The 22,184-nt window shown below is 36.5% G+C and overlaps 1 protein-coding gene across 1 annotated transcript; it reads left to right on the forward strand.

Annotated features, from left to right (window-relative positions):
- The first annotated feature begins 12,489 nt into the window (after positions 1–12,489).
- Positions 12,490–21,465, forward strand: g2e3 (G2/M-phase specific E3 ubiquitin protein ligase). The gene is made up of 14 exons (XM_052580779.1): positions 12,490–12,873; positions 12,998–13,095; positions 13,557–13,658; positions 13,748–13,872; positions 14,237–14,399; positions 14,502–14,608; positions 15,026–15,142; positions 15,240–15,364; positions 15,453–15,561; positions 16,273–16,574; positions 16,709–16,890; positions 17,008–17,180; positions 20,164–20,375; positions 20,495–21,465. Exons 1-14 carry the CDS (start codon positions 12,813–12,815, stop codon positions 20,740–20,742), a joined length of 2,124 nt encoding a protein of 707 aa, XP_052436739.1. The 5' UTR covers positions 12,490–12,812; the 3' UTR covers positions 20,743–21,465.
- Positions 21,466–22,184: the final 719 nt, after the last annotated feature.

Here is a 22,184-nt window from a genome sequence, read left to right on the forward strand (position 1 = left end):
AAACCAAATCAAACACACATATATCATATTGTGTACTCTCTGTATTCATGTTGGTTTCATATGGTTTTTATAACTTTAATGATTCTAAAAATGTCATGCGATATAACCGTTAAGGAAAAATTATTAACATATCTTCTTTACACCTTAAATGCATGTGAGTGCAACACATATTTCCTAAAAAAAATATACATTTTCATAGTTTTTTTTACAAATACAGTATAATGAATTATTAATTTCAACATTTTTGCAAAAAGTCACACCATATGACATTTTACAACCTGAACAAACGTTGAATTCCCCACTCAACCTGCAGTGAATCTTTTACGGTCTTACTTAATACTGTATGTCTCTACAAATGCAGCATCTGAGTAGAATATACAAACTATTTAACGTCACATTGTGTTTGGTTTCAAGCAAAGGTTTGATGACAAATAAAAGGCACGATTTAACAGTAGATGATACCGAGTTTCACACTTGGCCAGATGTAAGCCATACTCCTCCTCACGACTGCGCTGACGGAAACAGTGTTTGACAGACACCCTCGCATCAACAATGGCGCAGAGAAAAGAGGAGAGAGTAGAGACGTCCCCATGCCCTCCACATTCTGTGTTTGTTCTCTGGAGCGTGTTGTATTATAAACACATCCAATTTGGGAAAGCAGACAAGGAAAGGAGGGGTGCTGTTGGGAGCTAGGCTGCTCTTCGCTTACCCATGCTTCATTACTCCGTAGCCCAAACTGTTCACCGACCCGCTCACCCTGGTTTGCTCCCATGGCATGGAGAGACCAACACTGCCTAATAAGGGCTTGAAGTAGGGAAGTCATTGGTTAATCCAGGCAGGAATTCCAGCAGGGCATCATAGGAGTTGGACAGCTCTCCATGGCATGAGCTCTGATCCGTATTCTTCCCTTCATTAGCATGGGGCCTGAGGAACCTGGCAGAACAAATTAATCCACCTGCAGGCCCCCTGCCATGCTAAGACTCTCTATCTTGACAGAGGCCGTCATGGAAGCCGCATTAATGAGGAGATCCTGCATACCTTCGAAAATTAATCTCTGAGAGAGAAAAAAAATCAAGAGGTGAAACTTCTAAGACAGTCATACATACATTACGAATATATGAAGTCAGTCTGCACCAGTCACAGTGGAACAGAATGAAGGAAAAGACGTATCCGGTGTCCAGCAGAAGTAACCAGTGACCCCAGGGCCTCATCTAGGGCCCCTCACAAGTCCTACCACCTGACGGGCCAACTAAAACTCTCAATATTTCATTAAAGCAATTAAGCCTCCCTGGACAGATGCTCCCTGTTGACAGAATCACTCACTGTTGAAAATGTCTGCACTGTAATCTGTTGCTTGAGTGAAACCATTAAAAGAGCATGAAAACAATTGCCCTGTTTGCACCGAGCCCGCGCCCAGCCCATGGCTCAAAGCCACCCATGTCATGTCGCATTAATGGTGCAGCTCACTTTCAGCTGTTTTTGGAGGTGAATTTAACCACATCACACATGACACAAAACGTGTCTCCATAATCCCCCAAAAGCTCTTTAATAATGTAGTGGAATTCAATTGAATTGCACGGAAGACAAGCCCTAAAATACAGCACGATGAGGGGAATGACCTACGGCTGCGAGGAGCAAATGAAATATCTAATCCCATTAGAAGACTGTTGATCCAGTCTTAACTAAGGCTGGCATTTCTAACACTTGTGTCAGTTCCAAGAGGTTCAAACGCTGATCTGGAGGTCTGGAGACAACGTGCATCACTTAGTTTCCAACAAAGTGAAAGGGCTGGGTAGGAAGGGCAAAACAAAAATTAAAACCTTTGTACAGCAATATATTGTGACTCAATATCACAAAATCTTATTTCATGTTGGCCAACTATCAAAAATGGGGTAGAGTGAGTTACTTACGATAGAAGTGAATGAGGCCAGTTTGCGAACTGACTAAAATGAACAAACTGTTCACTGCTTCGTTAGTACAACCATAAGATAGAAGTAATATGATTTTAGTGTGGAAAAATTTTTTAGTTGCTTACTAACTAGTTTTTTTTTCACACTCTTGTTTCTGATATTTTGGTGTGTTAGGTGAGGTTCTTAGGTCCCTATATTATTACAACTATTAGAACCTTTGGATTAACGTGAACGGAGCACTTTTATCATGTTTCTTTAATTATTTTCTTTAACTTTTAAAATATCGTTTCAAACTTTGGTTGTGCCAATCATCCCCCAATGCCCACATTATTTTGCAGATGCATTCGTTGAAATTATGCAGCTTCACTTTATACTAAATATTAGCAGTTCTGATCACCATATTTCTTACAACTTAAAAAAAACAATTTTTTGGTAAAATTATGGCAATTTTAACATGGACTCATTGGCACCCTCTAGCCGGTGGAAATCAAGGGACCCTACAGACTGCCCTGGTTTATATATGTAAATTTTCAGGTTAAATAATAACAAAATAATGAATGTTAGTGCTCTTATAAAATTATAATCTTCTCATTTCTGCTTTTAAATCCTTCAAAAATTGGCCCCATGCACTTTTCTTGTAATAAATCAACATTATGTAGCAGCTATCAACACAAATTATGTGGATTGAGATTAAAACGCATTCACCTGTAATATAAGAGTACATATCAGTATTGATTATCGTGCCAGTGACAAAATAGGCACTGTGACAGGTATTGTTTTTTTTTCTTCAGAGAATGTATGTCAACACAATCAAAAAACCACGTAATTTCTACGGTTTGTGGTGCGTCTAAGATGATAGTAGGCTCACAAATTAAGATACTAATACTGTAAGCATATGGTCTTATTTCAAAAGCCAGATTATCCTTCTTGTAGACTAGTGGAGCGAACTTAACATGACCTCCACCTCCCCCAGCAGCGTGCGCCCCCATCACTCCCCAGCTGTGCATGGGCAGAGGGAATGGTCTTAAGACGAGTCCCCATATATAATGCATAACCGTGTTGGGCCATATTTATGGAGCATTTATGAGTATGCAAGCACAAGACAGAAATGTAGCTCCCCTCAGACATGCAAGCACTGGGTTTGACAGAATCTTTGCAAACCATTTTTGTACAACTGGGAGAGGAAAAAATGATGAGCGCATTAATTTGTATCATTATAAATAGATAAAATAATTAAATAAATACAAGAAAAAAAGCAAAGAGAAATCTGTTTATATATATGCTTCATAAACAGTTAAATTCAAGAAAACCTATTAAATGCTCTGGGATAAAATTAAACGGGTTCCAAAATCATTTGTGCATTTCATATTTCATGCATGAAATGTCTAGTCGTTCTATGACACTGAAATTCTCAGACTTGTTAAAAAATAAATATGAGCAGGTTAACACGAAAGACGAGAGATTTTGCTGTTGCCAATGGTTACCTATACTAGGACAAACACATACATATTGGGTTATTCACTCTATTAGTTTCTAGGCAACATGTTTCTGGACTGCATTTCAACCTGTCACACCAATGTTCTCGAAGCAGACAACAAACAAATACACATACTGCTTCTCTGTCAAGGGTTAATAAAAACAGCATCCACTGCATTAGATATTTAAACATTAAATCTATATTATGTATATGTTTATTACTAATTTGTTCTACTGTGTTCATAATAAGAGCAGGGGCATATGGAGCTTGTTTACCTTAGGCTTAAGCATGTTACATGCATAGAACTATAAAAACAATGAAGGTCTGTAATATATGGAAAAAATGATCTGTTGAAATTTTTGCAGTCGTGTAATTGGCATATGTTTTGTATAGCCATCATTTACCAGAAGCGGCTAATTGGGACATGCTAACCTTGAAAACAAGATTCTCAATTCATTTTGACAGTTATCTATCACAGATGAAAAACACCATCTTCAGCTTACACTTACACACTAATGTCTTCAAATAAATCTTTAGCAACAGAAGTCAGGGTTTAAGGGGTCAAGCGATATATAGTTCATTTAAGACGATTCCTCCACTGTAAAGAAGTTTCCTAACAGTGAACAATCTGATTAGAGATGCATAGTTTGTGTAAAAAACAAGTCTGTTGCCGTTTCTGATGAATGAAATAAAGCGTTGAATCTGTCATACCGAACCTTTAATTGGTTATACATAGATATGTTCGTCTGTTTATCTCACTCATTCGTATTCTCTTGCTCTGTCTGTGCTTTTCACACATACAGTACGACTTCATGATCATTAAACATGACCATTTTTCCCCATTGGTCTTATGTACTTGTCTCAAACAAGTAAAGGCGCTTAAAAACAATCATATAATTGCATTACATAACCAAATGGCAGTTGTTTTAGAGAAGAACCACGACAATTCAAGCAAAACATCACATGTTGGAGTTTAAAATTTGTTTTTTTTGTTTAAAATGAACTCTTGGGACCATGGGTAGGTTTGGTCTCAGCTTTGGTGGGGACGCCCTGGGAACCCCCCCCCCCCATACCATCCTGTATACAGTATACCATCCTGTATACTGTCCCTAAAGTACAGTAACTAGTATAACTGTCTAATCTCAAAAATGCACTCTCAAAAAATAAAAATAAAAACCTGAGACTGTAATGCTGAACAACCAAACGTTTTATTAACATAAATTATTATGTACATTAATATTTACACTTACAAAAAATACTCTGCCACAAGGAAATAAATCTAAATAAATCAATATAATAACCCTTTTCTACTATAAACACTATTTACCTTCCAGTACACTCACGTTTATGTTGACTGCAAGATTCCAAGTTAAGGTAAACGCTAATTGACATTCAGTTACTTGCTAACGTAGCATTGTATCATCCTGGGTAACACATACTATCACCAGTTAATACTATTTTCCACAGTAGAATAAAACTGAATTTAATTTTTTTTACTGGCCTTTGTATGTGTCAAATTACAGCGTTTCTTGTACTATCGTCGTGGCCTTTAGAATCGATCCAAATAGCATTGCAAAGATACAAATAGCAGTTCAAAGGATATTGGTGGGGACAAATTTGTCATCTCAAAATATTGATAGGGACTAGTACCTAGCGTCCCCCCTAAACCTACGCCCATGCTTGGGACCAGATGGTAATGAAAAAAAATTGGGGATATTTTGTATCTGATGCAATTAAAAATATTTATTTGAAGTGTGTGTAAATACTTTTGGGGCCACTGTAGCTATAGGAGGACCCGTATCCCAGAGATGGACAGTGTGAGGAGAGGGATGGCTGGTTGACAGTTGCTATAAATCTTCATGTGACACCCTCATGCTACGGCTAATCCAGGTCTTGACATCCTCGAAATCCCTGCTTCCCTGTTGGAGAGAGACACTACATAGTCAATCACTTAATCACAGGAGGTCCACAGGAACTCTCAAATATGTATTTACTAACATTGTCTAATCCCTTTAATGATGGGTTGACCCATGTCCTGCAGCTGCTGTGATTAGCCGCTGTGTGGTAAAGTTCAGTGATCATTGCCTGAACTCTTATTCATGCAAATGTCAGAAGTTCAATGCAGACAAAAAGTTAATGTTTAGCAATAGGGAAGCATGAAACTAGAACATGAAGGGATGTATGTTCTTTGGGATGAAGACAATCAAAGCACAGGGACTGGTCAAAAACAGCAATTATAATGGCAACAGTATGTAACAAATGTATATTAACTAATAACTAGTTAAAGGCCTATTATTAATACTACTGATATAATTATTATAAAAAAAAATACTAAATATATAAATACTATACTGTATATTAATAATTTATTAGTATACTGTTGAGCCCATTATAAAAATGTGATGTTGTGTAACTGTTGTCATATTTTTTTGCAATTATGATGCTCGTTTGTTTGTATGAACAACACTCTATATGTAGTTCATGTTAACAGTGGACTTCTGATCAGGGTTTTGTTTAATTCTGTATAATCTGATCATCTTTTTTCCTTGCTTTTTTTTTATACAAATAAAACAATTCCACAGAACTGATACTTCAAGCTGTTGAAATTAGTCTGGTCTTTTCATTTAAAGATTTTGACAAAATATTAAAGCTCAGATTCTTACAAATTAAAGCTGAAATGAGTTTGCTACTCTTGCCTTCGGGAAACAATTCTCTCTTTTGTCTTTAGGGAACGTGCAGGTGCTAACATGCATACCTAATTGACTAGATAAAGCAATTAATTATGGAGGAGATGAATGATCTCACTTTCTCTGGTATGCTGCTGAAACCTCTATATGGCGATGCTGTTGCATATGAAAAACCAATCATTTTTCTTTTCTTATTTTTCTTTCCTGCATGGATCCTTTTTCTACTGAGTATAACAATGCAAAAAATTTTTAGCAGTGAAATGTCCATTTTGAAATGGTCATTGGTCCGATGTCTTTCTCGGATGACTCTGATAGCACGCCGTAACCTTCAAAACAGCAACAAAAAACACCAACCCGACCTTCCTTCCAAAAACCGTTGCTATGAAACACGTTTTCCCCGTATAATTCATTTACACACTGCATACAAATATGTGGACAATTAACCCCTTTTGTTTGCATAATAAATTTGTATATTTAATGGGAGCTCATCCACATGTGCTCCACAAGCTCGAAGAACACAAAGCGGCCGCATTGTGCAAAGCGCAACGCCCCATCCACTGCAATCATGCCCTGCTACCTGATTTCAGCACAGAGCCAGAGAAGGAGGATAAATTACCCCTAGCACAGCACAGAGCTTTAATTATAGCCTTGCAGACAAGAGAAAAGCTCATTGATGTGTAGATGAGGATGGACTATGCATGTTGCACTGAAAGAACCCATGTTTTGGTGATTCTCTATCAAAAGAACAGCTGGGTTGCCATTTTCTCTCAAATTAGATTTCACCAAAGCAATGCAATGTGAAACTAAGAGACGCAATTTCAAAAGTTATTTTTCTTGTTTGTTGAGTCATAAGAGCAACAGGAAAAGTCGCTCTTGAATTATGTTAGTTGGCAAAGAAGGGAAAGGAAGCAAACATCCCAATCATCTGCGCTAGGTTCAAAGGTTGAATTGAAACGCTCCTAAATGAGACTATTTTCCAGCTCAACCTTTTCAGACCCGGCGACAGAATAACATTCACAGAAAGATCCAGCTCTTGCATGCAACAACGTGAATTAATAATTTCGTACATTCAAATGACACAAGCCATATTTTAAAAAAGAAACAAAGAAGTAAATCACGCCGTCCCAGCAGTAGAGGCGTGTTTAGATTAGTTGATGCAGCTATAAAGTGAGGGAATGCTGGGTAAAAGTGTACCTGTGTCCATAGTCGTGGTGCAGAAGTCCTGGTGATGGAGGTCCAGCCTCTGTTTGTTTTCAGAGCGCTTTTAAAAAAGATTGTGTGGTGAAACATTGGGATATTGATACCCCAGCATGCCTTAGAGAGAAAAAGGCTCCACCCAATAGTGAACCCTGTGACCTGAGGGTGATGAAATATGAGAGACCCCCATCCCAACCCATCTCTCTCTCTCTCTCTCTCACACACACACACACACAAACATATATGCATTTGTTTTCCTCTGATCCTGGGTGAATTATTGTCTTAATTTAATTACAGCTTTTAACACTGATTAATTCACAAATAATGAGAAATACAAATACAAAATTGGATAAATGGCATAAATCTGTAAATGCTTTAACTCGCAAGCAAACAAACCCAATAAGTCCATGAAATAAATCCAGCAGCTCGAGTCATGCTAACAAGACTAATGAGCATCTATGATATAAAATGGTGCACATTTCCAAAAGAATGTTTTCAAGTGATTATATATGTTAGCAAAACTTTAGACAATCTGACAGACGGGAAGAACGAAATCTGCAATTCTCTCATGCCTCAGTGCCACTCTCGCCCCGGATCTTTTCACATTTCTGATTAGCAGACACATTTTATCACTCTGCAGACAACTCAATTTTCATTTTGGGAGGGGAGACAGAAAGGGTGACAGCCCAGGGCCTTTAAGGCGGCTCAGGGACCCCGGTGAGCCCAGCGCTGAAGCTGATAATTAGACTTCCCTGAACCACAGGTCAAAGAGACAGAATTATTTGGCCTGTGTAGACAGCAATTTCCTCAAGCCACACGAGATGAGATATCACAAGCTGTTATACATGTGCACCAGGAAGCCTCGAGAGTGGGGTCAGAGTCAATCCAATTCCCTACAGAAATTCATATATTGAAAGGGCAGCTAACTAGGGACCGTGATCATTTAATTTGACTTCTTTCAAGGGACAGTGTTCCTCAGCCTGCAATTTGGAGGACTGGTTTGCAGCTCTTACAAACCCTGATAATAATACCCAGGGTTTTTTGTCTGGAGAAGAGAGCTCTTCATCAGGGTTGGTGGTCATGTCGATTAAACGTATCAAAAGTGACAGAATATAATGAAAAGGTTGCTATCCCCGGTGTAAGCTTTATCACTATCAAAAAAAAAAACTATTTTCAGAGTTGTGTAGGAGTGTGGGATCAGGAATGCAATGCATTAGACTTCCTCAGAAAGAAGAACATTCATATGCTCCAATCAAACAGTGTTTCATAAATTCCTGCCTTTCGACCCTTTCTGTAACTGTCTGTGAAGACTCATTGAACTACTATTTACACATACTGCTGTTCCTATGCTCTTAAAAATAAAGGTCCAAGGGTTTTTTTGCAGTGATGCCATAGAAGAACCTAGATCCTCTAATAAACCTCTTAGTGAGCAGTTCTTAAAACAACCATTTTACTAATCTAACGAAACTTTTTCCTTTATAAATCACCTTGACTCTTAAAAATAAAGGTTCTTTATTGGCATCAATGGTTCTATGAAGAACCTGGAACATTCACGGAAACTTACAAATGCTGAAAATCTTCTTTATAGTCAAAAGGTTCTTTAGACTTTTTAAATGTTCTTCAAAACGGTTCTTTTAGGAATTGTTCACTGAAAGGTTCTTTGGGGAACCAAAAGGGGTTCTTCCATGGCATCACTGCAAGAACACCCTTTAGGAACCTTTATTTTTAAGTGTGTTCCATGGATGTTGAAGATTCCTCGTGGAACCACAGTGAACCTTCTATAATAACAAAACTATGTGCCATTTACACGATGTGAGCTGAATTCCAGACATAATTGGAGCTACCAGTGAAAAACAAGAAAACATGTTTTTCTCAATTGGCAAATGGAGCAATTTGTAGGCTCCAAGTTAGTCCGTGCATGTGCAATAATATCCAATGTTACATTTCATACAGAGTGTGATACAGTCTCACACCTGCTTCACAAAGTACAACAATGAACAGTTGAGTTGAAAGGAGAGAAAGTCGTGGCAGATTCTTCAAGATAGCCTTTAGTGAAATGCTGGTTTTTGTGAGACAGAGGCTGTTGCATTGGCTGGGGGAAAAAAACACGGGGACAGCTGTATAATTATACTATTTTTACTGTCAGGAGCTCGGTATGTGAGAGGAGAATTAGCATCACACCTGTGCATAATTGGCTAAATTAGCTTGCATAATGCAAACTCTGAGAAGCATTGGACACTGGGGGAGGAAGTGCTGCATCGAAAATTGAGGGAGTTGTTTGGACTCCCTCTGGAATTTAGTGAAGGGAGGAAAAGCACGGCCTGTAATCTTATATCTCAAGTCAAAAGAGCATTTAAGGACCCCCTCGCAAGTGTTGTCAAACAATAGGCAAGTCAAGACCTTGATCTGGGTCTCCTGGATCTGCTCAGGCAGGAGAAACAGACATGCATCCCATCACCTATTTGTTTTAATCCACTTCAGTGATTCTATGAATAAGTTGTGACTGCCAGCCAGGGCAGTGCAGGTTCATTTACGATGCATCCAGTGACTGAATGTGGATTCTGTGCACACTTGCTGGAGTGGTAGAGAGAAATCTCTAAAAACAGTATTCCCTCCAGGGCACCAGATGTTTAATCAGTTCTTATTACAGAGGCCACTGAGATAGTAGACTTCCATTTTTTTCCCCATTATAATACAAAAGACGAAATCCTGGCATAACACTTTACAGCAGAAGCTATTTTAAAATTCACCAAAATCCCACATATCTGTAATTGTAATCACTAATATTTTCACATAGCATTTCTGAAAAAGTAAAAAAAAAGTACAATAAAAAAAATGTTGTAGAGAAAGAAGATCATAATCATTATAATTTATTAAAGGGGTCATATGATGCGATTTCAAATTGTACTTTCTTTTTGAGTGTTACAAGCTCTTGGTGCATGAAAAAGATCTGTAAAGTTACAAAGACTAAAGTCTTAAATCCAAAGAGATATTTTTTATCAAAGTTAAAACTCTGTCATGCCCCTAAAATGGCTCATTCAGCTCCTTTTGGGCTTAAACTGATGGTAAAACTAATGACATTATTAACTGTCTATACATTTATTTTGAAAGATGAAGCTCGCGATTATGGAAATGGGCGTTCCATTTTCGACGAGTGCTTGCGATGTTCGGCCAATCACAGTGCACTGGGTCAGCTGGCCAATCAGAGCAGACTGCGCTTGTCGGAAAGAGGGACTTTGTAGAAAACTATACATTTGAGGACCTACAATAAAAGTACAGTATTTAAAAAAAATGTGTTTTTGAAACATTTAAGCATGTCAACATATTCTGGTACACCAAATACCCAAAAAAAATATTTTTAAAAAAGCATCATATGACCCCTTTAAATAATTGCTTATTGTTAAAAATCAGTATGCTAAATATTACCTACTGGCACACTCTGCTGAAAGTGGGAAAGGTTTAGGAAAATTTGCACAATTAATATCTCTGACCCTGGACCACAAAACCAGTCATAAGTATCACGGGTATATTTTGTAGCAATAGCCAACAATACATTGTATGGGTCAAAATTGTAGATTTTTCTTTTATGGCAAAAATCATTAAGTAAAGATCATGTTCCATGAAGGTATGTTGTACATTTCCTACCATAAATGTATCAAAACTTAATTTTTGTTTGGTAATATTTTCCACTCTCAGATATAAAATAGTTGTATCTCAGCCAAATAATGTCCTATACTAACAAACCATGCATTACTGAGTAGCTTATTTATTCAGCTTTCAGATGATTTATAAAGCTTAAAAATATAAAAAAAGACCCTTATGACTGGTTTTGTTGTCCAGAGTCACATTTTACTGAAAATATGTTTCTAACAACAATGCTTTGTTCTGGTGTGGATGTGTCATATTAGCATACAAATATACAAACAAAGTTGTTCTCCTGAAGATCCCTGTCAGATTTGGAAGGGGAGGCAGTTTTCAAGCAAACAGCACTTTGAACTGTTTTGATCTGCTACCACCTACTGGTTAGTGATACTGATGAAGAATCAACTAGGCACATTCTCTTAGATTTAACCCTTTCAAGAAAAGCAGGCGCTGTGTGAAACCATCAGTTCTTTTCTCACCTCTCAATTGCATTAGAGCTTGAAGTAAGAATTTCTCCATCTTGTGAAGATTAGATTGTTGTTCTGGGCAGGGGAGAGAGAGGTATCACAGGAGGTGATACTATAACAGTTATTTTATCTCTAAAGCTGCTCGAAGGCAACAAGTTGCAGAATGAAATTTAAGAAAGAAAGAAAAAGAAGAAAAGAAAAAAGACTATTTAGCAACCAATACACAATTAGGTCAAAAGTGGTGGTTACATAAAAATATATGATTACATGGCAAAAAAATAAAAAATAAAAATAAAGCATACTATCTTTTGTGAAATGTATAGGGATCTGAGTAGATAAACCCACTGGCCTTTTCACGTACTCATTTCAAAATTGCATATTGTGTACATGTTTTTTCAAATTATTAATACTTCAGTATTTAATCAGTGCACAGAAGTCAATGTACACTATGTAATACGTTACACCAGTAAAGCGAAAACATATAGAGCCATTGTATGCATAATGTTCTATATAGTCGACTTTAATTTGGAAAGGCAGCAAAAAAGCTGAAGCATAAACAGCATATTAAACACAAAATGTTGTATTTGCTTTTACAAACACTGGTCAGTTTTGTAGAGGCAGAATAAATGCATTTACAGGGGAATTACAATAGCAGAAAAAAGTATGTAAAATTACTTTTTTAAATGTTACAATTTTCAAAATGTAAAAATGTTTTAATAAAATATGGAGATATAAATAAAAATTGAATTATAAATGAATATGTAGTTGCACAGTCTAATACAATATTCTGTTATGGCAACTGTAAAATTTAAGGCAGTTAACGTTACTAATATTGCATTCAATGTATACAGATGTTACGTTATGTTTTTTAAAAATATTAAAGACACTTTTATGGGCACTGTGTAGCCCTGAACAAATTATGTGAAATATCAGATATAACGATACAATGTAAAAGTATTACTTACTGTCAGTGTGGGACCTCTACCTCATACAGCATATTTCCATAAAATCAAACTTCACATTTAAATGTCATAAAAATTCGCATGCTTTTATTTTGTCAAAAAAACGGAAGTTGCGCAGCGCAATGTTTGGGCCAGAGCCCCTCCCACAGGAAAATATCTGTTTTGGTTTGAATTCCACCAATCAAAATCAAGCAGAGGTGTGTTCTCCGTGACAGAGGGAAGTTTGAATTTTATCACGCGGTTTACTCTCTTACACTAAAGACTAATATAATTTTATTAAAAATCCGGTCAACCAAGGACTACGTGTTTTGCCTTATGGAGTGAGAAGACAAAACAAAGCTCGTGATAAAGTGAGTCTAATGGCAGTTAACGTTACTGAATTTGCCAAGCCAGACCGCTAATTCAGAGCTCTTTAAATCGCCATTTTAAAATTTCGATTTTACGTAATCCTGGCTGCATAATACACAATAATGAAAGCGATGAAAGAGGAGACTGCCGAAATAAAACAGATTCACGACGACAAAGACCTCAGTAAGTTGCTCTTCCTACAGGTTTTGTAGCAACGAATTTCTTTGTTGCGACTAACGTTATACCAATAATCAGACATGTAAGTTACCTGTATTCCATTTTTAACACAATATCGTCAAATATTTAGTCTGCGGTCTTTGTAAGAGATGTGACAACATTCCAGAGAAGTATGGAGAGAAGATCACCCTTCAGCAGCACAAACTGACAGTCCACTATTTCTGTTTGGTGAGCAAGACGTCGATGATGTGTATTTGTGCAACACATTTCATTTTAGAGTCTATTTCTAGTTTTCCTGTTGAAATATTAGTGTTGTGAAACCCTACTCTAAAGTATAAGGCATCTTATGATGCCATAGATAAATCATTATGTTCAGCTGTTCTAGAACATAAATTGATTGGAAGGCAAGAGAACAGAGACATAAATAATGTCTAAGTTATTTATTTTTCACAAATGATGTATGGATGTCATATATATTTGGTTATTTCTACATGTATTGCCAGTGATGAATCTCTTAGGAATACAGAATAACGCACCTTGAATATTGTCTTTATGCAATGTTGTTTTTAAATATGGAATCTTTTAGTTTTTAAATGTAAAGAACAGCTTTATTTTGGATTATGTACAAATATTGTAAAAGTCTCAAGCATAAATGTACAAGTTAGTTATGCTTCAATCAAATTTTACAGCTGATGTCCAGTGGGATATGTCAGAGAGGGGAGGAGGATGAAGACGTTCATGGTTTTCTCGTGGAGGACATAAAAAAGGAGATCCGCAGATCTTCGAGGCTGGTATGTTAAGGACACATTTGGCCATTGGCATGTTTTGTTTAACGCCACAGAAATGTTTTGGAGACTAACTTTAACTTTTTGACTTGCAGAGATGCATGAAGTGCAAAAAGGTTGGGGCTTCGGTGGGGTGCTCCATCAAAAGTTGTCGGCAAATGGTCCATATGCCTTGTGGATTAGAGAAGGAGTTTATTTTCCAGTTCACAGGCTTGTTTCCGTAAGTGTCTCTTGTGATATAAGCAAAATGTGATGATTCCCGATGGAAGATGAGATCCAAATGTAGGTTTGTATGATTAAAGTTCCCTCTTATGCTTATCAAGGCTGCTTTTATTTGGTCAAAACCACAATTAGAAACAAGGGATACTAAGTTAAAAAGAGCAGCATTTATTTGAAACATAAGTCTTATTTAACTTTATACATTTATTTTCTGTTAGTTTAGATCAATTTAATGCATCCTAGCTAACTAAGCATTCATATATATATATAGATATCATAATACCCCAACATTTTAATGATATTGTGATTTGCTGTACATTTCTGGTCATTTCATTTCAACTTATTGATAATGGAATCATTTGCAGGTCTTTCTGTAAAAAGCATGCACCTAGTCAGTCCTGCGTCTCCAGTCCCGGTCTGCCACTCTCTTGCTCTGTCTGTCTGGAGCCCATCGAATCCGTCCTCTCCTATAATGTCCTGAAGTGTCCTGCATGTCATGGCAGCTGGTTTCACAGAAACTGTGTACAGGTAATGGTACCACACATTCAGGTTAATGATATAAAAATATACATAAAATACAAAGATATGGGATTTGAAATTTGAGCCTGTTTCTCATCTCTTTTCTTTCAGCATTATGCACACAGCGCTGCCATGTTTTTCTTCAAATGCACATTGTGCAATAACAAGGACCAGTTTCAGCAGGAAATGCTCAGAATGGGAATATATATACCAGAGCGGTAAATCAAATATGTTTCCTTCTGATATTGATTATAGTGATTCAAAGTAAAATATTCTGATTTGTGTAGTGTTTGATTTGTATCTTTCATAGCCTGCTGGAATTATTTACATTTGATATATTTATGTATTTTTACATTTATTTTTAATGTCTATTTTGTTACACCTCACTTTGACAAAACAATGTAAATATTTTCCATTACTATTATATATGTATATATATTTTAAAGGAATGCTTTCACCTAAAAATTAAATTTGGCTGAAATTTGATTAGCCCTCAGGCCATTCAAAATGTAGTAATGTGATGCTACAGTACATTTCTTTAAACTCATGTAGTTCTTTTTTTGAGCTCAGGTTATTTTTATGAAAACCTATTCCTTTAATATTTTGTAAGCCTCCATATTGTGGATATTTTTCAGGGATGCAGCATGGGAACTTGAGGAGAATGCATATGGAGATTTATTGCAAATGTACCAGCACTGTGATGCTGTGAAGTGTCACAGTCACAAAGGTCGTAAATACAGCTCGCAGTCTGGGTAATCTGAGCATTTTATTTCACCATTCTGAAATTGTGAAATGGAATCAGTTTGTTTTTGAAAAGGATTCTAACTACTGTTTAAATTTGCTTTGCAGGTATTTTGAAATTGTTCGTTGCAAGTTGTGTGGATCCAGGGGAACTCATCGAAAATGTTCCAACCTTAAGCTTTACGAAAGTGACTGGATCTGTGCTGACTGTAAAGCTGCCGTTGAGGGAAAAAGTGAGCTACATGAGCTATCGTTTAATATTTGTGCTTGTTTTGTAAAATTATTCAAAGTTACTTAGATGTTTTTTTTTTCTTCCCCCAGAATCAGTGCCTTTGCCAAACCATGTTGAATCCCCACTGGCTATAAGGCAAGAGAGAAAGAGGCTGTTTAAAAACATCTCTGACCTTCACTCTTCACTCATCAGTAAAAGGTACTTTCCTAATAAATTGCATCTGATATTAGAAGGATATGTTCTAGATTATTTACTCTCAATTTCTCTGGACTATTATACCATAGAACCCAACATGAATCAATTTTGTTGTAATGCAACACGATCTATTCCAGTGCTACCTTGGATCATGTTTTTTTTTTCTGTATTTTGGTCACCTTTACTGTAAATATATATCTATATGTATATTAGGGCTGTCCGTTTAATAATAACTTAATTAGTGAAGAATTACGGAATAAAAATATTTTTAGGCAGTTAATGCACTGGCCCCGCCCCCAAACCTGTATATCTTTTATTATATTTATTATTAAATTATATTTAATTTGATTACATTTATGTTATAAGTTGAGATTTACATGATATATTTTAACTGCTACTATGTAAAAGCAACACCGCTGTAAAAAAAAAAAAAAGCACCTTATGTGTTTAAAGTGTTTGCAAACCAAATGTTATTGCACTTTTGTTCATATAGCAGTACTTTAAAATAAAAAAAAGTGCACAATACACTACTTTTGAATGTATAATACATTTTTTGTGCATAATGTGATTTATCGTGATTAATCACAAACAATCATTCGATAAATTGTGATTATAAAAAACTTAATTGTTGCCTAGCAGTAAAATATATATATATACTGTATATAGAATTGTAGCAGTAGCAGCTCTCTCTCTCTCTCTCCCCTTGTTTTCTAGGCAATGTGTGCCTGCCACTTCTCCGGAGGTCTTAATGGATCTGGCCCATCAGATATCACAGCAGCAGTCTACAGAGGTGCTAGTGGAAGATGATGATGGGGTGATGGAAGCAGCTCTGCGGGTTCTGCGGCAAAGTGACTTTAATCCCTGCTGCACACTTTCTGTCAAATTCTCCCAAGACAAACATAGCAACAACATTAGGAATCAGCGTCGCTTCCTCAGACGTCTTGTTTCGAAACTGCAGATGTCAGAAATCTTTGAGGGCCCTGATGGATCTAAAAACCTGGCTCTAAACTCAAAAGGTAGGACACATTTTTTTTTTCTTTAATTTGTTTGTTTTGATGTCCTTTTCTGTAAAATGTACAATTCCAGGCTTATATACAAATAACCCCTCTCACTGCTGCCTTCAAAATGAACCATTGTTGTGTGTGAACAGCTCTGAGGGATGATCTCTACTTTGAAGTCGGCAGTCTCTTGGCTCTCTCTTTGGTTCATGGAGGTCCTCCTGTGGGCTTTTTCTCTCCAGCATTGTACCATAGTCTGTTTAACTACCCCACAAACTACAGGCCTGCTTTACAAGACCTTGGAGACACTGCTTTTGCACACAAAATCAGACAGGTGAGTTTTGTTGTTCCTGACATTGTTCTTCAAACCTGCTGTTGCACTGAGGTGCGTGATTATAATGACTCAAGTGTTTGTTGTACACCTGTTAAAATCTAGAAATTCTCTTTTTAGATTTCAGAAGCAAAGTCAATGAAGGAGCTGAGAATGGCAATGCAGTCAGCGTCTCAATATTTGGAAGCAGCAGGTTGCTGGCGAAAGATCAGAGAACTCTCAGAGAAGGACATGCTGGTGGAGGATGTACTAAACTTCTACCTGATCATCAGACTACAGCTGCCTCTGCAGAGGTTGGTACCCAAACTTAGTCCTGTGATGGCAAAGCATTATACCGGTCTTCAATATCACATGATCCGTCAGAAATCATTCTAAAATATTGCCTGCTCAAGAAGCATTTCTTGCTATTATCAAAATAGAAAGCTGTTGTGCTGCTGAATCTTTAGCAGAAACCATGCATTTGGTCTCTAATGAATACCGTAAAACTTCAAATAATAGCCGAGTCCCAAATAGACGCCTGTCTCTTTTAAACGCCTGGTGTGACGAGAGGTTTGGGTAAATAAAGGCCGGTCTCAAATAGAGGCCTGGTCTGTTTCAAGCGTGGGAAAAGCTGGATACGGAGCGGCTGAAAAATTCCTTTAAGGTATGCTTGCGCGCGCGTGTGTGTGCGCGCGAGGGAGAAAGAGGAGATAATATATTTCATTGACTTAAGGATGTTATCCTTAGGTATGTGGCCTGACAGTAGCTTCTGATGGAAGTGAGGATCACCATTGTTTCAAAGAGGGAGAGCCGTGCGCAACTGTGCGAGAGCTGTTAGTGCAAGCAAGGCAGAGTTAGCGGAGGCTGGAGAGGGAGAAGTGGAGGAGAGAGCGATGTGGAGGAGGAATTCGCCAATGAACTTGTAATTGAGGATCGCGGGGATGATGATAGTGATGAATAGAGTAATTTTCTATCACATGATTGCAGTTGTTTTACAGGGTAGCCATCATTCTTTCTTGTTGATATGTTTCGGGCAACAAGTTCATATGCTCAATGGATTTTAGCGGTAACTTCTATTGTTCTGCCCATTGCTGTCACATCGTTTCGTTTTTTATATATTTTTTTTATGCTGCCAATAGCCAAAGACATTTCTTACATTAAATGATTTGTTAAACACATTAAAATGAATTATAAATAAAACGTAGTATAATGTGGTAACCTCCTGCTGTCATGCTTGAACATCTCAACACTAAATTAAAGGCCTGTCTCTTATAGACGCCGGTCTCAAATACAAGCCGGTGCAGTTCGGCGGTTTGGGTAAATAGAAGCCCGGGCTATTATTTGAAGTTTTACGGTAGATAGGTTATCTGAAATACAATTGCCATAAATGTGACCCTGGGCCACAAAACCAAAATATGATGGATTGATTTATATATACATTGAAGTATGTTTTTTTTTTAGGATAAGATATGACAGTATTTGGTCAAGATACAACTATTTGAAAATCTGAAATCAGAGAATGCAAAAAAAAAAAAAAATTAAGAAAATCGCCTTGAAAGTTGTCCAAATGAAGTTCTTAGCCATGCGTATTACTAACTGAAAATTAAGTTTATATATATTTACGGTATGAAATTTACAGAATATCTTAATTGAACATTATCTTTTCTTAACATCCTTATGATTTTTGGCATAAAAAAATTATCGCTCATTTTGATGCAAACAATGTATTGCTGGCTATTGCTACAAATATACCTGTGCTACTTATGACTGGTTTTGTGCTCCAGGGTCACAAATGTCTTTACTGGCAAATTTAAAGCTTCTGAATCTAAGTATTTATAAAAAAAAATATATATATATATATATATATATATATATATATATATACATTAGAAAAAAAATATTTATATACATAAAAAATATTTATATATATAAGATTTTTTAATGATACTGCAATTTCATAATTATTCAACCCCGATTCAACATTGTTTTAAGTCACGTATTTGCATGGTGGGGAATAAAACAGTTTCAAAACACAATTAAGCCTTTAGAAACTATTAAAAACAGAATTAGCTTGAGCTGTTACACACACATACAGTTAGCCCATGCATGTGCTGAAGTTGAGTAGCTCTCAGCCTTATTCCTTAGCTTAAAGTGTGTTTTACCAGAAAATCTTTGAGGGTGTGAAAGAAAAAGCACCATATCATAAAATGTTTAATCAGAGCAACTGAGAAAAAACCTGCTATGTACAGCCAAAGACTTGCAAGATGACCCGATGAAAGGAGGAAAACCATTTCAATGCAGCGTGTAAGAAGAACACTAGACAAGTATTGCCTTCATGTTGAGACATCTTGATAAATACCACTCTTGATCAAGAAGAACAAAAGGCCAACTTGAGTTTGATAAAATTCATTTGTGTAGACCTGTGGAGCTCTGGAGGAATGTTTTATGGAGTGATGTGACCAAACTGGACTTTTTGGACCCATGGATCAGCGGTATGTCTGCTGCAAAAAAAGGCAAAGCTCATAAGCAGAAGAACGCCATCTCCATCGTCAAACTTGGAGGTGGATCAGTCCTGTTATGGGGTTTCTTTACTGTAGAAGGAAGTGGAAATCATGACTTAATGAAGGACATCATGGATTCTTTGAAGTATCAGGCCATTTTAACAAGAATTGTGATGCCTTTGGTGCACAGACTGAAGCTGATGATCAATGGACTTTCCTGCAGGACAGTCATCCCAAAGTACACATCCAAATCTACTACTGCTTGGTTCAGGGATCAGTCATAGAATGTACTTGAGTGACCTTTTCAGTCTCCAGGCTTAATTCTCATTGCAAATATCTGGTTGAATTTGAAGAAAGCAGTGGCAATGTGAAAACCAAAGATTATCAGTGATCTGGAAGCTTTTTCAGACAAGGAATGGGCCAAGACTGTAGTAGAGAGGTGACAGAAGCTACTAAACACTTACAGACAGCGTTTATTGGCGATTTTAAAGAATAAAAGATTCTGCACAAAAGGGGTTGAATAATTTTGAACATGAATGTTTAGAGCCCATTTGAATTTTATCATGATTCATCAATGTTCCATTCTCAGAATCACTCAAAAGTGTATTAACAAACTCTCTCTCATACTTTACTGATGCCTTTGTTGAACTGATTTCATAAAATGTTGTTCTCTGCAGCAAAATGTCTTGCAGGTCAAGGGGGTTGAATAATTTTGATTGCAACTGTATAAATGTGTTTTTCTCAAGTTTTCTCACTCTAAGGAAATGCTCATTCAAGTTCATATTGGCTTTCTCAGATTTCGTGAGGGTTTGAGGACACTAGGACTGTTTGAGCAGGTCCAGATGTGTACAGAGGCTTTCCATTCAGTCTTCTGTGGGCCCGTGGAAAGGCTGACAGCCGAATCTGTCATGAAGCTCTTTACCGTCCGGTTTTCAGAAGAAAAAGAGCAACAAGAAAAAGAGAACACAACAGTACAATTTTGGAAAAAGTATCTGCATGAGTGTGAAGGTATGTTCGCTACAGAATTCATATTGTTTCAGTACAATTTAGATTATTGTGCGAAAATTAAGATATGTTAGAAAATAAGCTGTTATTTGCATGATCTTAACCCTTTCCTCGTGCTTCAGAGGGTCGGTGTGCAGCATCACTTGAGGACCTCCTAACATTCACCACTGCTACAGATCTGGCTCCATCCATTGGATTCCATCCCACTCCATCGATTTCATTCTTCAGCTCACCAGACCCCTCGTGTGCTTTTCCTCAGAGCCACTGTGATGCCAGTCATCTATTTCTGCCAATTCTACCCTCATATGAGCTCTTCAAGAAACACTTGGATTACACAGTTTGTCAGTTCTCAGTTATGCAGGACATTTAAAACAACATGTATATATTTTTCAACCTAACTCACGTTAGCATTACTTGAAAATAGGTTGCTCCTCACTTTATTTATCAGTAACCCAGGTGTTGCTAAATCCTCAGTTACTTATCAGTAAATTGGAATCCCTCAATAGAAAAGAAACATTTTAACAGCTTTGCTTTGAGCCACTCAGCACTATTAGGACTTAAGCTGCAAAGCGATATGTGCTCTATACATGTTAGAACACTATCTTAGACGTGGTAAGACTGTTCTTTGTGTTTAAAAAAAAGTTTTTCCTGTAAATGTAGGTGCACCATTCAGAAGTGTACAGGTAATAGCTAGTATCGTAACCAAAGTTTGAACTATATTGAGTAGTGTTCTGTTGAACGGCATATGTATTTGGCTGTAATATGAATTTGATGTGAATTTTTTATTTTATTTTTTGCTAACAGAAAAACCTTTCATAATAACATGCTGTAATTTTTTGGTAGCCACAAGATGGTGCAATTGCCCCCTTTTTTGCCACACGTTGGCTAACTGCTACCACTGCAGATGAATCTGGAGTTATAGAGTTGAATTATTGTTTTGTGCCAGAGACCCATGTTATAATCATACACAAGCTAGTATGCTTTTGTTCTTGTATAATGTTTCATTTTTCCTGAAGTAGCTTGAAAAAGTGTATGATGGTTTCCTGGCCCTTCATATCTGTCACTATTTATTAAACTTTTTACTTTTCTGTTACCCTAAGTGTTTTCCACTTGATTTATTAAATGATAGAATTGAGGATGTTTTATATATATATATATATATAAAGATACATATATAGATATAGATATACACACATATATCTATATACACACACACACACACACACATATATATATATATATATATATATATATATATATACATGTATGTATGTATATATATATGTGTGTATATATATATATATATATATATGTGTGTGTGTGTATATGTATGTGTGTATATATATATATGTATGTATATATATATATATATGTGTGTGTGTGTATATATATATATATATATATATGTGTGTGTGTATATGTGTATATATATATATACATATACATATACATATATATATATATATATATATATATATATATATTTAGAAATTTCATAATGAAAAGTTTTACAATTCATTTTTCATAGTCATACATAAAAAAGAACGTGTCTAAAAATCACAAATTTGAAATTAGAATATAAATCAATTTAAGAACCCATAAATTCACTAAGGAACCCTAGTGTCCCCAGCCCCTGACTGAGAACCTTCTACATAAACATAATCAGAATCTGTTGATCAATCCAACAATTTTGAATCAATCATTGTAAACGTGCCAAGACCAAACCAAGAAGCCCAGAAAGAGCGTGTATGTTCTGATCTATATATGACTATTTTATAGATGAGTGGTGCACTCCAGTGAACTCTGTCCGCG

This window comes from Carassius gibelio, chromosome B17, assembly GCF_023724105.1.
Source record: "Carassius gibelio isolate Cgi1373 ecotype wild population from Czech Republic chromosome B17, carGib1.2-hapl.c, whole genome shotgun sequence".
Classification (NCBI taxonomy): Eukaryota; Metazoa; Chordata; class Actinopteri; order Cypriniformes; family Cyprinidae; genus Carassius; species Carassius gibelio.

Bases quoted from the DNA above. Each gene is read 5' to 3' on its own strand.
- g2e3 (XM_052580779.1), top strand. From the start codon at position 12,813: ATGAAAGCGATGAAAGAGGAGACTGCCGAAATAAAACAGATTCACGAC. The intron at 12,874-12,997 runs GTAAGTTGCTCT...TCAAATATTTAG, and splicing joins TCACGACGACAAAGACCTCA to TCTGCGGTCTTTGTAAGAGA. The intron at 13,873-14,236 runs GTAAGTGTCTCT...AATCATTTGCAG, and splicing joins CAGTTCACAGGCTTGTTTCC to GTCTTTCTGTAAAAAGCATG.